Source organism: Erinaceus europaeus, chromosome 7 (assembly GCF_950295315.1).
Source record: "Erinaceus europaeus chromosome 7, mEriEur2.1, whole genome shotgun sequence".
In the NCBI taxonomy this organism is placed as follows: domain Eukaryota; kingdom Metazoa; phylum Chordata; class Mammalia; order Eulipotyphla; family Erinaceidae; genus Erinaceus; species Erinaceus europaeus.
The window spans coordinates 63356049-63373568 of NC_080168.1; the positions used below are offsets into that span (position 1 = coordinate 63356049).

The 17520-nt window shown below is 46.9% G+C and overlaps 1 protein-coding gene across 3 annotated transcripts in view; it reads right to left on the minus strand.

Moving 5' to 3' along the window:
• ITPR2 (inositol 1,4,5-trisphosphate receptor type 2) overlaps positions 1–17520 on the minus strand; it is a 380387-nt gene that overhangs the window by 63008 nt on the left and 299859 nt on the right. For all 3 annotated transcript variants that reach the window (XM_007517924.3, XM_060194552.1, XM_060194551.1), the window contains 2 exons: positions 17101–17196; positions 16301–16423 (listed from right to left, as the gene is read on the minus strand). In XM_007517924.3, coding sequence (XP_007517986.1) covers positions 16301–16423; positions 17101–17196 — 219 coding nt within the window. The remainder of the gene's footprint in view (positions 1–16300; positions 16424–17100; positions 17197–17520) is intronic.

Consider the following 17520-nt stretch of genomic DNA (forward strand, 5'->3'; position numbering starts at 1 on the left):
AACTAAGAGAGCCACTGCCTTCACACAGATCGGAAAGTGAGCTGGAGCTTGAAGTAAGAATAATTGCCTTTTATGTTTAGGTTAATAACTGTACAGTGCTTTTGTGACAAACACTCTTCAGACTGGAAGCAGAGAGAAGTCGGCACAAGAAGGTATTAAAAAGGAGTTTCCCCTATTCTAACATGCTTACGATATGGAAGTCCTATATTTTCAAAGTCCATTTCTCAAAGTTCTGTGACATCATTGTGTACACAGTGTAAAACTTTTATGGAATTACAGAGATGAGTAAGAAGTATCTTCTTTACATAAGGAAACTGCATTTGAGAGGGGAGAGTTTAAACCACCACAGAAAATGTGACTAATATGAGGGGAAAGCAGGGAAGAAATAGAGAGCAGGTGGCAGCAAGAATGGATGCGTGTAAGAGTGAGTCTGAGACAGTTTCTATGAGCAGGACTGGTGTGAACAAGGTCATGGAGCTGGGGGTGGGAACGGGTCTAGAATTGAGAGACAGAGTGAAGAGCCTCTCGAGGAGCGTGCCAAGAGAGTACAGCTGAGAACTGACCTGTGTCCACCAACCTCTGGCTTGCACCACCTGTGAGCAGACCTGACCTGCAATGTATCTCTGCAGAGGGAACAAAGCTGAGGTGTCATCCTACCAGGTAACATGAGTCCTCATCCCATGACAAAAGTCCTTATGAGACCGAGAAAGTTAGGGTGCACACACACGTCCTCAGCTAGCCACTCTGCCTTGCTGTCTAAAGGGGGAGAAGGGTGCATCTTTCAAGAGTGCATCTACTCAAGCACTAGTCCAAGGTAGCCATGGACTAGAGCAGACCCAGCCCACCCCAGTCCACCCAGAGCCCTGGCTCCCATATTTTATAAAGGTTGGCTGACTTAAAGAACTAACAGACCATACACAGGACTTCTCAAAGCCAGCACCCCACACGCGACAATTTCTCTCACCAAGGACCTGAATATATAGACTTGTTTACCTAACGCCTAAACTAGCCACTTCTGGCTCCTAGTGATCAGCCTTTCATTTCCATCACACTGGTGGCCAAACCAAGACAAAGGCAGGTGCAAAATAACAATAAGTTTATCCAACTTAAGAAAAGAAAGGAAGGAAGGAAGGAAAGAATAGAACAAAATAGAAACAATAAAAGGCCAAGAGTGGCTATGATTAATAAACGTCTCATGGCTCACACCTCAAGGGCAACGCAGTCCAAAGGTTCCAGGCAGCAAGGGAACTTGTCTGGATTCAAAATTGTTTGTGTAATTTTGAATCGTATATGTCTGATTTTTCCAAGAGATTGATTGGCTTTTAGGAAATGTCTGATCATAATGTCTAACAATGAATGATACTTCAAGTCATTTGTAGATGATGGTAGAGCAAAATCAACTACCAGCATAGTTTAAAAGCATTCTTTTCTCTTTTCTTCTTCCTTTTAAAAATATGTATTTACTTCTGGTAGAGCCAGAAAGAAGTAGGGCAGGATGGGGATAGTAGAGAGATGAGAGAGAGATGAGAGACAGAGAGAGAGAGATAACTGCAGCACTGCTTCATCATGCATGAAGCTTCCCCCTGAAGGAGGGAAGCAAAGACTTGAACCCAGGGCCTTTCACACTAACAGGTATGCCACCACCCAACCCCTTTTTTCCTTTCTTCCTAGAGTAGGCTAGTTAAAGACTCCACGATGGTGATGCCTCCTCACAGGCCAGTACGCCAGGAGCTTGGAAAGCCTGCCCGAGGAGCACAGAGCGGCCGGATGTGAGCTCAGGCTGGAAGGTAGGGAATGGAGAAGCAACAACCCAGGCCATCTTCAGGAAATTTAAGCTCAACTGCTTGAAAGCACTTCAGCCTCTGGTCTTGGGCAGCTTAGTCTTTGGAGTCACGCCAGGCTGCAAAATAAGCAGGCCTGAAAGGTCTCTCTGTTTAACTGTCTGATCAGCAGCTGCTTAAAGAAAAGAAAAGAAAAAAGGCTGGCCTTTGTTAGAGAGCACAGCTCTCAGAAGTGAGAGAAGGATCACTCAAGTCAATTTCTGCATGTCACAGGCAGATCCCACAGAGGAGGAAATGAGCAAGGTGAGTTTTAGCTCTCAGCAAGGACTCATATCAGCTGAGTCACACTGGGAAGAGACAGAGGGTTTCGAAGAGACAGATCTTGTTACATGTTGATTGCACTGTACCCAACACCCTCTGAAATGGCATCTAGTCATTCAGAGGTTAAATGGCCCAGAGGACAAATGGAAAGACAGCAAGAGGGCATACAAGGAAGAAGGGAGAGGAGAAAAATGACCAAGGAGGCAAACTCATTCTCTTTTTTTTAAAAACAAATACAGCTCACTGATAGTATAAACACTTGATGGACCTCTGGTGCAATCTGGTCGTTTTTTTAAAAGATAGATACGGAGAGGGAGAGGTGTAAAAGGTGGAGGAAAAGAGGGAGGGGAAGTGTAAGGAGGGAGGGGGGGGGAGAGATACAGCGTTGAAGCTTCCTTCAGTGCATTGGTGACTGGGCTCAAATCCAAAATCCTTTGGTTTTAAATCCAAAGTCAGAGATGGTTCGCTTGCTCATACATTCAAACTGCTGGATTTCACTATGCTCTCAAATCAATATGGAGTCAGATCTGTTTTTTCCTCACATAATAACAAAAGGCTGTATATTTAAATTTCTCAACTGTTATTCCACATTTTCACTATAGATTTTTTTTTCTTTACACCTCCAGGGTTATCACTGGGGCTCATTGCCATCCAGCACTATGAATCCACTGCTCCTGGTGGGCATTTTTTCCATTTTATTGGCTGGGACAGAGAGAAATGGGGGGGAGATAGAGAGGGAGAGAGACAGAGAGACATCTGCAGCCCTGCTTCAACACTTGTAAAGCTTTCCCCCCTGCAAGTGGGGAGCGGGGGCTTGAACCCAGATCCCTGAGCAGGTCCTTGTACTTCATACTATGTGTGCCTAACCAGATGTGCTCATGCCTGGCCCTTTCCACTTTAGTTTTCAAAGGTTTTTCTTTTCTTTTCTTTTATTTCATGAGTGATGGAGAGAAGGCCAAGCACCACTCTGGCCTACACAGTGTCAGGAACTGAGCCTGGGGCCTGACTATACCTGTGGCACGTCAGCCTGTGCTGCCTCCCCAGCTGTTTTGTAGACTTCTGTTGCCAGAGCTTTAGAGTCCTGGATCTGTGCACACTACGTCCTGGGTGCCACCCACAGTCTAGTCTGCATCTTTCACCCCTCTGCCCAGCTTATTCATCTCCCCATCTGCTTCCCCTCCAGCGAGTAGCACTTGGTTTTTAGGGTCTAAGACCTTTGCTGTGTTTGTTCATTTGTTTCTTTATCTTCCACACGAGTGAAACAATGCTGTGCCTGTCGGCCTTCACTCGACTGGTTTCACATAGCACAGTTCCTTCCAAATCCATCCTTATTGTCCCCAAAGGGGACATCACAAAAACAAACAACAAAAACAAAACAACAACAAATATCAAACGGGGGCTGGGCACTGGTATACCCGGTAGAGTGAACACATTGCCAAGCTCAAGTCCCTGGTTCCCACCTTCACAACTGGTGGAGCAGTGATACAGGTGTTTCTCTCTCTACCATTCTATAAGAAAATAAAGATTGCACCCCTCTTATCTTATGGTTTTGTCAGTGTTTCTATTTTATAAATAAAAACTTTAAAAAAAAAGAAAAGAAAGGGGGGAAAGGGCAAGAAGGAAGGCAGGCTGGCAGGAAGGCAGGTAGGTCATTAGGAGCGGCAGCTGCCACCCTGCTCTCCACATCAGCTGCACACATCCTGCTCCCAGCTGGGCAGGCGGCTGCCTTCCCTGCAGGCAGCTCCACTAGCTCTCTCTGACTCAGACCTTTAGTTTTGCCTCTTCTGCAGCAGCCCTGCGACTTCCACTCCCCACCCCCACTTGCTGACTTCTCATCGCTTTTATTACACCTTTGTGGAAAGAATCCACAGCACTGCTCTACCATCTGTAGAGCTTCCCCCAGTGCCTTGGTGCTTTCATGTGGTGCCAGGGCCGGAAACAGGGGCTCTGTACAAAGAAAGGCATGTGCCCTACCATGTGAGTCCATTCCAGATGGTCTTAATCTAACAGAGGAGCCTGAGCTCCTGTCTCCTGAGCTGGTGGGCCCATTGTCATCAATGACCACCATCAATGACCTTGTAGCAGGACGCACTCACTCGCCTGTGCATTGTTCGAGGTGGTCTCTGCCCTGGAACGGCAGGGCTGAGTGTCTACACCAGACCTGAAAGCCTAAAATAGGACGTGGTTTTGTGCAAAAACTTTATAACCCCCTTTTGAAGGTAGCACAACCTTGCAAATAGTCTCGCAGAGATGACAAATGTTTAGATAGAGAATGGATGATGGATTGGCAATGGATAATAGATGGATGACTGGTTAAGTGAATGATGGATGGATGGATTAGCAGAAAGTAGATGGATGAATGATGGATGACAGGTGAGTGGTAGATGGATGATAAATGTACAGAGAGCTAGAAAGACAAGAAAACGGATGTCTATAAGCCATCTTTTAAACTAGCCCAACTTAGATCCTCCACACTAGTTTCATTCTATTAATACCATAAACCCACAAGGGGCTCCCAGTCATTTCCCTACTGTATCACTTACTTTTATTTTTTTAAATCAATGGAGAGAGGGAGGAGAGGGAGAGAGTGAAATACCACAGCACCAAAGCTTCCTTCAAGGTGCTGAGGGCTGGGCAGGAACTAACCAAGTGAGCTATTGCTAGCCTACTGCAGGATTTCGTGTCACGACTTGGCTGTGATGTAGAAGAGGAGCATTCTCAGTCTGGCTGTGGACAACAGTCTCTTTCCACAAGGCACCAAGAGCCACAAAACACAAGGCCAAGTAGCTCTCCTGTTAGTGCTGGGAATCACACACTGGTGCCATTTCCTCAGCTACTGAGTCAGATTCGGAAGATCTGCTGGGGCGGGGAGAACCCCTTCCCTCCCCCCACAGAACATGTGTCTTACCATGTACAAGGCCCTGGGTTTGAGTCCCAGCACCAAGTGGGAGCAGCATGGCACCCGAGGGGAAGCCCAGAGATGGCAGAACTGGAGACAGAGGCAGCATCTCTCCAATCTGCATCTCTTCCTGTCGTCTGTCGTCTCTCCCTCCAGGGTTACCACTGGGGCTCCATGCCTGCACTACAAGTCCACTGTTCCTGGAGGCCTTTTTTTTTTTTCTTTCCCTTCAATTTTTTTGCATAGGACAGAGAGAAATCGAGAGGGAGAAAGACACCTGCAGAACTGCCTCATTGCTTGCAAAGCAAACCCCCTACAGGTGGGGATCCAGGGGCTCGAACTGGGATCCCTGTCCTTGCACCCTGCACCATGTGTGCCCAACCCAATGCGCCCCCCGCCCCACAAACACACACCTATTCTCTAAAACAAAGATGAAAATTGCCTGGGGAGGCTACTCAGCTGTGGTATTATGCATATGGGAGACCCCAGGGCTGCATTACAAAAAAACAAATGACCTTTTCCCTACATTGCCTCTGTATTCTCTTACTGGCTCTGAGTAAGAGGTATTTTGGGGCCTCTCTGTCTGCATCCCCCTCCCATCCAATGTGTCTCAACAATAAAATGTTGGCTGCCCAGCCAACTGCTTTTCATTTATCTTTGAGTCAAGGCAGGAAAATAAGTTAATCGATGAGCACAGGTAACTACACGCAGGCACACACATATCCAGATTATCACTTAATGGATTTTGACGTCAAGTGCTTCCAAATTGGCTTGTGTGTTTATTAATTACAGTTTCTCCTGGGATCACTTAAAATTGATTGATCTTAAAGCCAGGGCATAAATTAGTGCAGGAACTGAGGAAAATCTTTAAACAATATTTTTTAACACTGCAACCCTGCTTGTGAGCTGAAGGGGTGTTTGAACGAGGCCCTCTGTGCCTTTTGTCTGAGTTCCTGCAGTTGTGTTTTTTGAGATGGCGAATGTATCGTTCATCATGAAACAACAGGTATAAGGACTCAGGGTCACAAGGAGCAACCCGGTTGGTGTTTCAGCTCTGTCGCATTAAATGTGTTTCTGATGGCTCTTGTCCTTAAGGTCCAGGTCTGGAGAAGATGTGCCCTTGAACACCGCCCATTTGCATCGTGCTCTCTCCAGCTCTGGGAGGATGCCCAGGATGGCCCCCATGGCCCCACGAGCATCGTTCCAGCTCTGTGATTCTCTCCTGCAGTGAAGGTGCTTCTCTCTGCTGGTCTAGATCCTATCGGCACAACGGAGTGCTTGGGCCCCCACAAAGCCAAGACTCCCTCCAGCCAGTATTAACCCGCTCTCTGTCTTACTCAGGAGCTCTGACAGTTGCTCCTTAGCTGACTCGCAGCCTCTGCTGAGGGCGGGGAAAGAGCTCCATGTGCCCGAGTGTGGAGCTTGGGTTCAATGCCCAGTGCCACCATAAGCTCAGCAGAGCACCTCTCTGGTCTCCTCCGTCTCTGTGTGTATCATGCTGCTAGCAATAAATGAGTGAAGATTTTAAGTGTTAGGTTGGAGAGGAAGCTCACTGGGTAGGAGGGAATGCCTTGCCATGTGTGCAGTCCAATTGGACTGTATACCAAACAAAGTGATTTGGGAAGAAAACATTGTACTTGTGCTGATTTTTCAGGGGATAACCCTTTATCCACTTATATTTCTACACATATTTTTGCCAATAGGGTCTTACATGAATCTGGCAATTAGTATAGGTCTATTCTCTGATTGGTAAAAAAAAAAAAAAAAAAAAAATCTCTTGACAGATACCACTTTATATGTTCACAGACTGGAAAGTTTGTATTACTCTCAAAGAAGTCTTTCTATGAAGGCACCCTACATTTCCATTTTCACAATGACTGTTACCCTGTGCACAGCCCAATCTATTTATATTCCTGCCCGATTAAAACTCAGATGTCTTGACTATTACTTATCCTTGGGGACTCACAGTAGCTATATGCATCTTTAGCTGGTGCATTCTGCAGAACCACCTAGCACACACTGTCCTCCACACTGTGCTACACCCCTGTATGAATTCCTTTTAAAATGCAGTACAGCTATGGCTGGCCACTAATGAATTGTGCATTAGTCGCGCATTAACTGTAACTGTGAGGCCCATTATTTTTTTGGTCTTGGTTACCCAGAAGCTCGAAGACACGCTGATCAATAGTATGAACCTCAGCCAAGACCTTCAGCAAACAGATGCTCCTTTTCCTTCCAAAGGCTTTGGTGTTTGTATTCTCACAGTCTAATTGTGCAAGTGCATTTTCTATTCAGCCCCAACCTGTTTCATAAGTAGGTGTGGTGCAGGCTGATGTTCCAATATCTAGCAGCTGGTCAGTTACTCTGTTCACATTACTGAATATCATCTATTTCAGCAGCCTGGATCAACTCTTCTCCCATGCACACAGAGGGTTCTGGAAGCCTACTCCGCAGACAGGCATCCTATCTGGATAGATGAGAGAGTCGAGGCCATAGGAGTTAAGTGACATAATCAGCTAATGAAGAAAATATTGAGAGTAGGAATGACTAACTTATTCACACAGTATTTTTGCCAACAGATTGCAGCGCCATGAGTGTCTCCATGATCTGGAAGGCCCAGCTGTGTTTTCTACTTTTCTGCACGAGTGGTAATAATGATGAAGTAACTGTACATTAGGCTCAGACCATTCCAAGATATTACAGATGGAGGGTGGGCATTGAACTGCACACCCATCCTTCTGTTTCCACAAATGAAGTAAATGAGGCAAGGCTGGCTCCTACGTGTTAGCTTAAGAAAACAGAAGCTGCAGAGAGGTGAAGCAACTTGTCTCAGAAGGAAACATGTCAAGAGGTCAAAGTAATACAGACACGTCATACAACTCCAGTATAAAGTGGAACCTAGCTGTTTAGACAAACAAATGTGCATGTGCCCTAAAATGAATGTAGCTCAAGCAACTACTCAGAATTCTTTTTTTATATTTATTTTCCCTTTTGTTGCCCTTGTTTTTTTATTGTTGTAGTTATTGTTATTGATGTCATCGTTGTTAGATAGGACAGAGAGAAATGGAGAGAAGAGGGGAAGACAGAGAGGGGGAGAGAAAGATAAGACACCTGCAGACCTGCTTCACCACCTGTGAAGCGACTCCCCTGCAGGTGGGGAGCCAGGGGATCGAATCCGGATCCTTATGTCGGTCCTTGCACTTCACGCCACATGCGCTTAACCCACTGTGCTACCACCCGACTCCCTTCCTTTTTTTCCACTCATGAGAGGAGAGATGCCACTGCACTGCCCTACCATCCATGGAGCTTCCCCCCTCCCCCTGGCTCTGTCCTTGGTACTTCTATATGGTGTGGGACTAGAAGAGAAGGTCTCATGCACTGTAACATGGAGGTCTGCAGGGTGAAATCCAATAGTTAAGGAAAAAAGAAAACGCCAAGTCAGTGAGGACTATCAAGACACCTAGCAAACCCCTTCAGAGTGACAGAGAATGCCAGTTCTGGGGGTCAGATAGTGGTGCACTGGGTTAAGCACACATAGTAAGAAGCTCAAGGACCCCGTGCAAGCATCCAGGTTCCAGCCCTCAGTGATCCACCTGCAAGGGTGTTGCCTCACAAGCAGTGAAGCAGGTCTGCAGGTGTCTATCTTCCCCTCCTTTCTCAAGTCCCATTAAAAAAAAATAATAGTTGCCAGGAGCTGTGGATTCCTGCCAGCACCGAGCCCTAGCACCCAGTGATAAATCTGAAGGCAAATACAAAGAAAGAAACAAACAAAAACCCAGCTGTTCCTACCATTGCTCTCTCTTGCTCCTGAAAAGAACTTTACTTTGGGGAGAGGGATAAGAACCCCAACAGTCTGGAATATGCCAGGAAGTGGTGTGTATTCTCCCCTTCATGGGTAGATGTGGAAGCAGCTTTGGCTGGTCCCTCCAGTTCTTAGAGACTGGATTCAGCGGCTATAGTTGAAGCCAGAGCAGATACAAGGAGAAGACAGAGACGTGGCAAAGGCCTTCTCCATCTCTGGAATTCAGACTGACATGCTAATAATTATGCCACTCAGGAATAAATATAGATCTACCAAACCAGGCATGTTAAGCAGAGAAATAATTGCTTCCACTGAACTTGTCAGCATGATCCTTGCACCAAACTAACAATTAGATTGCCCAATTTCACTCAGGTTTCTGGATATATATATATTTACTGCTCTAATGAGCCATGGATTTGAGAGGTCACGGGCATGACAGTGATTCATGTTGTTGCCTGGTCAAAGATATGTAGGTGTTTGCTAAAGGTTTTATTTATTCATTTACTCATGTATTGTCACCAGTGGGACTTCACTGCTTCAGCCAGATATATATATTGGGGGGGAGAGGGAGAGGGAGAGGGATAGGGAGAGAGAGACAGAGATAGGGAGAGAAGGAAAAACAATATATCCTTGAAGCTTACCCCAGTGGGGTTGGGGCTTGAACGTGGGTCATATGCAGAGAAAGCAGGCACCCTCCCAAGTGGGCTATCTTTGGTCAAGATTTATTGATTGACTATGTGAGAGGGGGAGAATGAGAAAAGAGAGAGGGGTAGAGAGGGCCACAGTGTTGCTCAGTTCTGGCATGAAGTGGTGCCAGGGACTGAATTTAGATCTATTATGTTCAGGCACTTTTCCCTGCCATACTTTTTTTTGTGAATTTTTTGTCTTTTTTTAATGAGACCTCATGAGTACCCAGATTTTCTGAGCCTATTAAGTACTTGTTACCTGGCTGAAACCTACACACATACATTACAGACAGTCCTAAGATCACACACAGGTCAGGCGTGTGTGTGTGTGTGTGGCTTTGGATGAACATATAATGAAAATGTAGAACAAATAAAAAAATCCTCATTGGTTGAGATTTATTTAGGAGATGGGGTAAGTAGGTCTCAATTTGGATCTTAAAGGAACCAAGGTAATATACTGAATGAATATGAATAGGGAGGGAGTGAGGGAGAGAGAGAATGAGCATTTGTTGGGGGATGGGCAGTGGTACACCATGTTAAGTACATACAGTACGAAGTACAAGGACCTGCACAAGAATCCCAGTTTGAGCCCCCGCTCCCTACCTGCAGGGGGGTCGCTTCACAAGCAGTAAAGCAGGTCTGCAGGTGTCTATCTTTCTCTCCCCCATCATCTCTACCTTCTTCTACCTTCTCAATCTCTGTCAGGCATTATAATGTCTGCATTATGGAAATGCAGTTAAAAAAAGCCACGTGTTTGGCAAGATGGAAGAGGCTCTAGGGCTGCCCATGTATACAGTGTGCTGGCAAAGAGTAAGAACTCTGTGAATCTTTCACTTGAGATTAATGCCAGGACCTGGAACCCCACAAGCCCCACCTGCAGGGGTTGACCCCTGTTCCTGCATCTTTAGAGATGGGCCAGCACCAGGATTCACCTTTCTACTACCACTGTGTTAGCACACAGAGAGATCAGATAATGAAGTACAAAGCTGGATTCATCGTACTCAAGAAGAAAATATCTAGGCTTCTCAAGTCTCAAGGCAGCTGAGGAAAACCATTAAAACATTAAAAAGCAAATGCAGCTGGATAATGGCATATCAAGAAAACTGAGGTTCCTTATCCTTAATGAAGCTCAATAAAAAGACAGAACAGATAAACACAGCTTCCAGTGATTCACGAGAGAAATGAGGACCAACTAACATATAAAAAGGTGATCTGGGGGTGGGGCAGCAGTGGTATATATATCGCAGTGTGCAAAATCCCGGGCTCAAGCCCCTCCCTGGCCCCATCTGCAGGGGGAAGCTTCATGAGTGGTGAGGCAGGGCTATAGGTGTCTCTCTGTCTCTCTCCTCTATCTCCTCCTCCCTTTTCAATTTTTGCATCCTGTCAAATAAAACAGAAAGAGAAAATTATAGGAAAAAATAGCCACCAAGAGTGGTGGGTTTGTTGTGCAGACACCCAGCCCCAAAGATAACCTCGGCAGCAATAAAAATAAATAAAAGGCTGTCTATTTTTCAGTGATACGAAAGACATCAATCAAATGAGATTCCCTCCCAGCTACTATCAATCCATTCACTAAAGAACTAGCTGGCAAATGGTCACTATGTCCCAGATACTTTTGAGTTCACGAAGATTATTTTTTTATTTAAAGCATGGTATTAATTTAAGGATTCAGTAAGATGAGAACCAGCATATACTATGAAAATCAATTTTACCATATGCACCAAGAGCTACGAAATAGTTACTATTGTTAAATGCTTTGGAATTTATCCTAGGAAAGTAATCAGAGCAACAGAGAAAGTTTAGTGTGTGAGGATGTTAATCACAGCATAATGTGTACTATCAAAAGCATTAGAAGCACAAATGTCTCACAATAAGAAGTGATTAAAAGAAATTATTACATTCAGGCCATGGGCAATTATGCCGACATTAATTATACGTTAAGAGAGCACTTCGTGGGGAAATTGTAGAGCCTGTATTTTAAAAATGATTTCATATAGGCAGCTCAAGTGGGCTCTCCTCCCTGCCTTTCTTATGAGTCAAGAGTTCCTTCTGTGTTCCACAGCCTTGTTCATTAAGATCGACTCCCCACCCGACAAAGCACAACATTTCTCCATATACCTCCTGATTCCGCTATGTCTTACAGTAGAGTCACACAGTTTTGCTGAGGCACTGCCTATAACAGCCAGGCTGCAGACACAACCTAACTGCCCCTCATCCATGGGTGAATGAAAGGAGAGGCAGTGTGTGTGTGTGTGTGTGTGTGTGTGTGTGTGTGTGTGTGTGTGTGTGTGTGTGTATGACACACACCTAAATATAGAACTCTGTGCATGCACTCAGTCATGACAAACATGCTGCTGCTGCCACTCTTAGCGAGACGTTGGTTAAAAGTATAAACTTCCCTAGAAATAGATGTAGGGGTGACTTAGAAAGGAAGTGGAGGGCATATGGCACAAAACGCAAGGACTGGTGTTAGGATCCTGGTTCGAGCCCCCGGCTCCCCACCTGCAGGGGGTCTCTTCACAGGCAGTGAAGCAGGTCTGCAGGTGTCTCTCTTTCTCTCCCCGTCTTCCCCTCCTCTATTTCCCCTCTGTCCTATCTAACAACAACAACAACATCAATAACAACAACAACTACAATAAAACAAGGGCAACAAAAGGGAAAATAAAATAAACAAATATTTAAAAAAGGAAGGAAATGGAGGCAGGGTCATTGAAAAAATGGGAAAACACACACAAACACACACACATTCTATAACATATAGAATCAGCTCTGTATCTTTGACTTTGGGAGAACCACTGCAGTTTCTAAACGAGGAGATGGGGACACAACTCTGGTAGTGGGAATGGTGTGGAATTATACCACTGTTGTCTGACAATTCTGTACATCAATATTAATTCACTCATTAAAAAAGTGTAAAGCTCCTGTTTATTTAGAAGATTTACAAGTCCTGGGGATCTAGCGTACAGGATGGTGATTACAGCTGCAGATCTGGATGTGGCTAAGAGAGTCAATCTTGAATGTCCTCTCTCCTGCACATGGAAAGAGATGGCAGTTATGTGGGAATTGGACAGGAAGCTAAAGCTGTAAAATGGCATTCAGTTTGCCACATACCAAGTGTGCCAAACCAGCCCTTCCTGGTATCCTGTGTCCATTCTATCCCAGTCATCAGGGGATGGTAAAGGTCTTAGAGGACCTTTAAGGAAGCAGAGAAAAGTGGTTCAACATCTCTTGAACATGTACAAAGCACTAAGGGACATTCTAGACTGAGCAGTCCCCGGAAAGACATGAAGGGGGAGAAACAAGAAGAGAGCTGAGTATCAAAGACCAAGTCGGGCTGGAAAGAGGAAGTGGCTGTTCAGAAGAGCTCAAGGAGGGCAGAGAGTCAGAAAGGACACGCCGCTCGACTTGATGGAAACTCTCCGCACACCACCATGGCCTTAGAACTTCAGAAACTCCCTTTTCTGTATATTTATGGCTTTATGTAGATCACAAAGGATGCTTACAGGAAGCACTTTTTGTTTCTTGTAACACTGACCACAGGACGGACCAGAAAGGATGTCACAGGAGAAAAAAAGCAGAACTGCCTCTCTGCCCTGACAGGAGTAACGACACAAATCGAAAGTCTGAGGGCTCCAAAATAAACCGTTTGCACCAGAGACGATTATAGCAGGCAGAGGAGGAAGCTGGGCCCGGGCTCTGGGATGACAGGGCGGTGTGGGGCCGCCAGCGTGTGTGGGCTGGGGGCTTCCATGGCCACTGCAAAAGCAGCAGCATCTGGGCACCCCCAATTGCTTCCCTCCACCCACCCTCCCAGCCCAGCTTACAGCTACAGGAACAAAGTGTACCAACCCAGCTCTTAGCCACCTGCATCTCAACGTGAGAGCTGTTTAGATGGTAGGATCTCAAGAAACCTGGTGGCTAGGTGGCTATGCGGGTAGGCCTGGGGAGACCCTGGTCTGGACAGGACTGAAAGAGTTGTTTTGGGAAAGACCCACAGGACACAGCAGGGCCTCTTCTGCCAATGAAGACCACAGTCTTCCATGGTGGGGGAAATGAGTGCTGCACAATCTACATTTATCTGGCTGCAAGGCCACAAGTGCCGAGTCACTGTAAGAAAATCAGCAGCAGGGTGACCCTACGCTGTCAGTGACCCACCTCTCCTGTTCCCTAGCGCCTCTCAGAGCACCAGGATTCAAGGGACACTCACTTCCTGTTTAGGCTCAGAGCACTTAATCACAGGTCTCCTGCACTCAGCCACCTGGCCTCTCCTGCCCCCCTTACTTAGTCAGCCAGACCTGCCCCTCCTCCTTGGGTCTGATTAATTAAATTATTTTTTCATTTATTTATCACCAGAGCCCTGCTCAGCTCTGGCTTATGGCGGTGCTGGGGACTAAGCCTGGAACACTGGGGTCTCAGTCATGAAAGTTCTTTGCAGAACCATTATGCAGTCTCCCTAGTGTCTGTGTGATTTATGGGCCTCTTTACATCTCACTCTGAAAACTGTTGCCTTTCCTCTCTCCTGCCCACGCTTTCTTCAGGAAATTAAGACACCCTGACCCAGCAAAAGCCATTTTCTCCCCTTTCATCCAGCCACTGGTTTTTATCCTCTTGCTGTTGCTTACTACTGCAGTTCTGAAACTCCACTCCTGGGGTGGTTTCACTGCTGTCTTCAGATGGGGTCTCTTCTCCCTGAGCACTTTCCTCAGGTCAGCTCCACCAGAATCAGGCTTCATGCCATCTTGACTGTTAGCACCTTTCACCATTTCTACTGTCCCTCTCCATCCATGTCCCTGCCTTCTTTACCCCCATTCTTCACTATTTTCAACATCCACTTGTTTTAAGAATGTCTCCCCTCTTTTTTAAACACACTATATATATATACACATATTTATTTATTTATTTATTTATTTTAGATAGAGACAGAGAAAAATTGAAGGAGGGGAAGGGAGGTGAAGGGGGAGACACCTGCAGCACTGCCTCACTACTCATGAAGCTCTCTCCCTGTGGGTGGGGCCTTGGGGCTTGTACCCAGGTCCTTGGACAAACACTGTAATGCAGTGACTGAATAGGTGCACCACTACCTGGCCCCAAGAATGTGTCTTCTTTATTCTTAAACTTAACCTGCTCAAAGCTAGACTGGCCTATGCTCTTTCTTCACCCTGACATTTTTGGCACTTGTACCTAACTGAGGTTCTGAGGTTGCATTTTTAAACTTCTTCCTCGAGGATGTGGGGTATCTGGCTCAAATGTCTGTCGCTCTTCTGGTCCCCAGGCTGCTGGCTTCCCAGGTCTGGCGGGCTGTTTCCCTCGTGGTCGGAGGTGCTGAGCATGCTGAAGGGGCAACTTCTCCAGTGAGGGCAAGGCTGGCATCCAAGTCAGGAAGCTCCGCCACCCCCAGCCCCCTATTTTCTGCTTCTCACACTCACTTCTGCTCACTCACTCTCACTCACACTGCCTTCTTCCTCCTTCCTCTTTCTCCCCAGTGTGAGTCTGGAATAACTCTGCCCCCAGCCCCCCATCAGCGACACATGCTCTGCCACCTTCCTCTGTTCTAGTTGTGAGGTCTCACTTACAGAATATGCCTGTGCAAATGAGTTTTTCCCCCACCGACACTCACTCTCTCATTACTCCTTTCCTGGGACCTGGTTTTCTCTCCTTCTCTCTCCTCACACCTTCTCCCCATCCTAAAGGCACCTCCTTCCACTTGTCCTTCATCTGGGCTCCAGGCTCCTCAATACCTTGAGTTTTCCTGTGGCCTTCCTGCTGCCAGGCCCTCCCCCTCTCCCCTTCTCCTGTTCTCTGCACATACTGCTGTTGCTGTGAGCGACCTGGACGTCTTTTCCAGGACCCCGTACACCTGCTCTTTCACTTACATGTCTAAGGACTCTGTTCCTTCTTTTCCAGGACCCCGTACACCTGCTCTTTCACTTACATGTCTAAGGACTCTGTTCCTTCCCTGAGCTTCACTGAAGGGTCTTGCTCACTGAAGACACAGAAAGGCAAGAAATTCGGCAAGAGCAGCCTTTACAGCAAAACTGCTCAGAAGTATGTCTTCCATTTATCAATGTTTATCCGCTGTCTGATGAGAGGCATGAGGGGATGAGAGGCAGTAAGAGATGCCAACGTGGGAACACAGTAAGAGAAAAAGATCAGGGAGGCCTAAAGCATTTGGGCTTATTCTGTAAAAAGCAAGGAGCCTTGACACAGTCATATGGGCCTGCACACGGGCCAGTCTCTTCGAAACACATCTGCACCAGGAGATAGGAATCTAAAGCCCATCGGTGAGCTGATGAAATCCTGCTTGGCAAACGGCATTTATCATGAACTGGCTTTCCTAAGTCACTAAAAAACTCCGTGATTCCTGCAAGTCACATAAAGGTTAGCCTCATACGGCTTAGGAGAGGCTGTTGTGCTATGGCTTCCGTGGAGCAAATGACACCAGAAGAGTAGAGCTCCCATCACCTTTGTGCTGGCTAAGCCAGATCAGGCCCCAGGCTCCCACCCTCCTTCTGACCAGCAGCCCCTGGCCTCTCCTTCAGGACCCCATTCACCACTCCTTGGACTCCCACAGGAAGCTGCCTGCTCCTCCGCTGCCAGTGTTTGGTGACAAGGGCTGTTTTCTTGAGGGCCAGTTCCTAAGGCAGCCCTGGGGACAGAGCCAGACCCATTTTGGGAGCTTGTCCGAAGTCCCTACTTGGAGCAAGGAGGGACATTCTGAAAAAACACAGGCACTGGACCTTGTGGAAATGCTGACATTCTGTGACACAGCACAAGACTTATAACACCAGCAGAACAGCTTGGGGTGACGTACCTGGTGGGCCAGAATGTAGATGTTGTGCCCCACATCTTTGGGGGAGACGCCATCGCTGCTGCCTTCCTCATCCCCGTGGTCACACTCCAAGCCTTGGTTGTAGGCATTCTTCATCACGTCCACCTGCCAGAGTGAGAGGGAACTGCAAGCTTCACAGGGCATCATGGACACACACTGCATGAGGTACATGAGGTCTCCCCCACCCACCCCATACTCTTGGCACTTAGCAAGGGTCAGGGATATCCAACGGACAATGGCCTGGGGGCTGTCTCCAGTTAAAAACGAGCCTGGGAGGATTTTCCGACTAGAGTCACATTTCCCTGGGAAAACGGTGCACTGGTGTTTGCATGCTGATGGTGCCAGAGCACCCCATGAACCTGGAGACTCTGGAAACCCAGTAAATACCCCATTCAGAAGATGGTCGCTTAGTTGCAGGGAACCAGGGTGCTTGATGTCTTGGATACTTGGGGACAAGTGTGGACACAACAGAGTCTCTGTCAGGTCCCAGCAGCCTAGTGTGGGTGAATCCAGATGGCAGCACACCCACCTTCCCCTGGGGTAGAGGGGGGACACTGGGAAGGAGGAGGAGAGTGGGTTCTTAGGGAGACAGTGATGATGGGGGTCACGGAGATGGAGGGGACCAACTCTTCAAAGGACCACCTTTCCCCCCATCAGCAGCGGGGAGGTTTCACAAGAAGTTTGGGGGATGGGGGCCCCTGCCATGTGTTCATGACTTTTCCCTGCATATACACTTATTTTAGGTTCTGTGTTATCAGCATGGCTTCCAAGTGTCTCCTTACCAGCTCTCTGGGCCTCATGTTGAAGAGGATCCTTTCAGCATTTTCGCTGTCGTGTCTGCTCTCCATGATGGCCAGCAAGAGCTTGGAGGCATTGTTCTACAGACAGAGACACAGAGTCAGTGCACTGGGAGATGCAGTCACTCATTCACAGGCCCTGCACTTCCTTTAACTGATGGTCAGGCCCATTATTTGGATCAAACAAATCTAAACGATGACTTTCATTCATACTTTTTAAAAAAGTTTTTTATTATTTCTATTTATTGGACAGAGATAACCAGAAATCGAGAGAGAAGGGGGAGATAGAGAGGGAGAGAGAGAGACACCTACAGCCCTGCTTCACAAAGTTTTTCCCTGCAGGTGGGGGCCAGGGGCTGAAACCCGGATCCATATGCACTGCAACATGTGTGCTTAACCAGATGC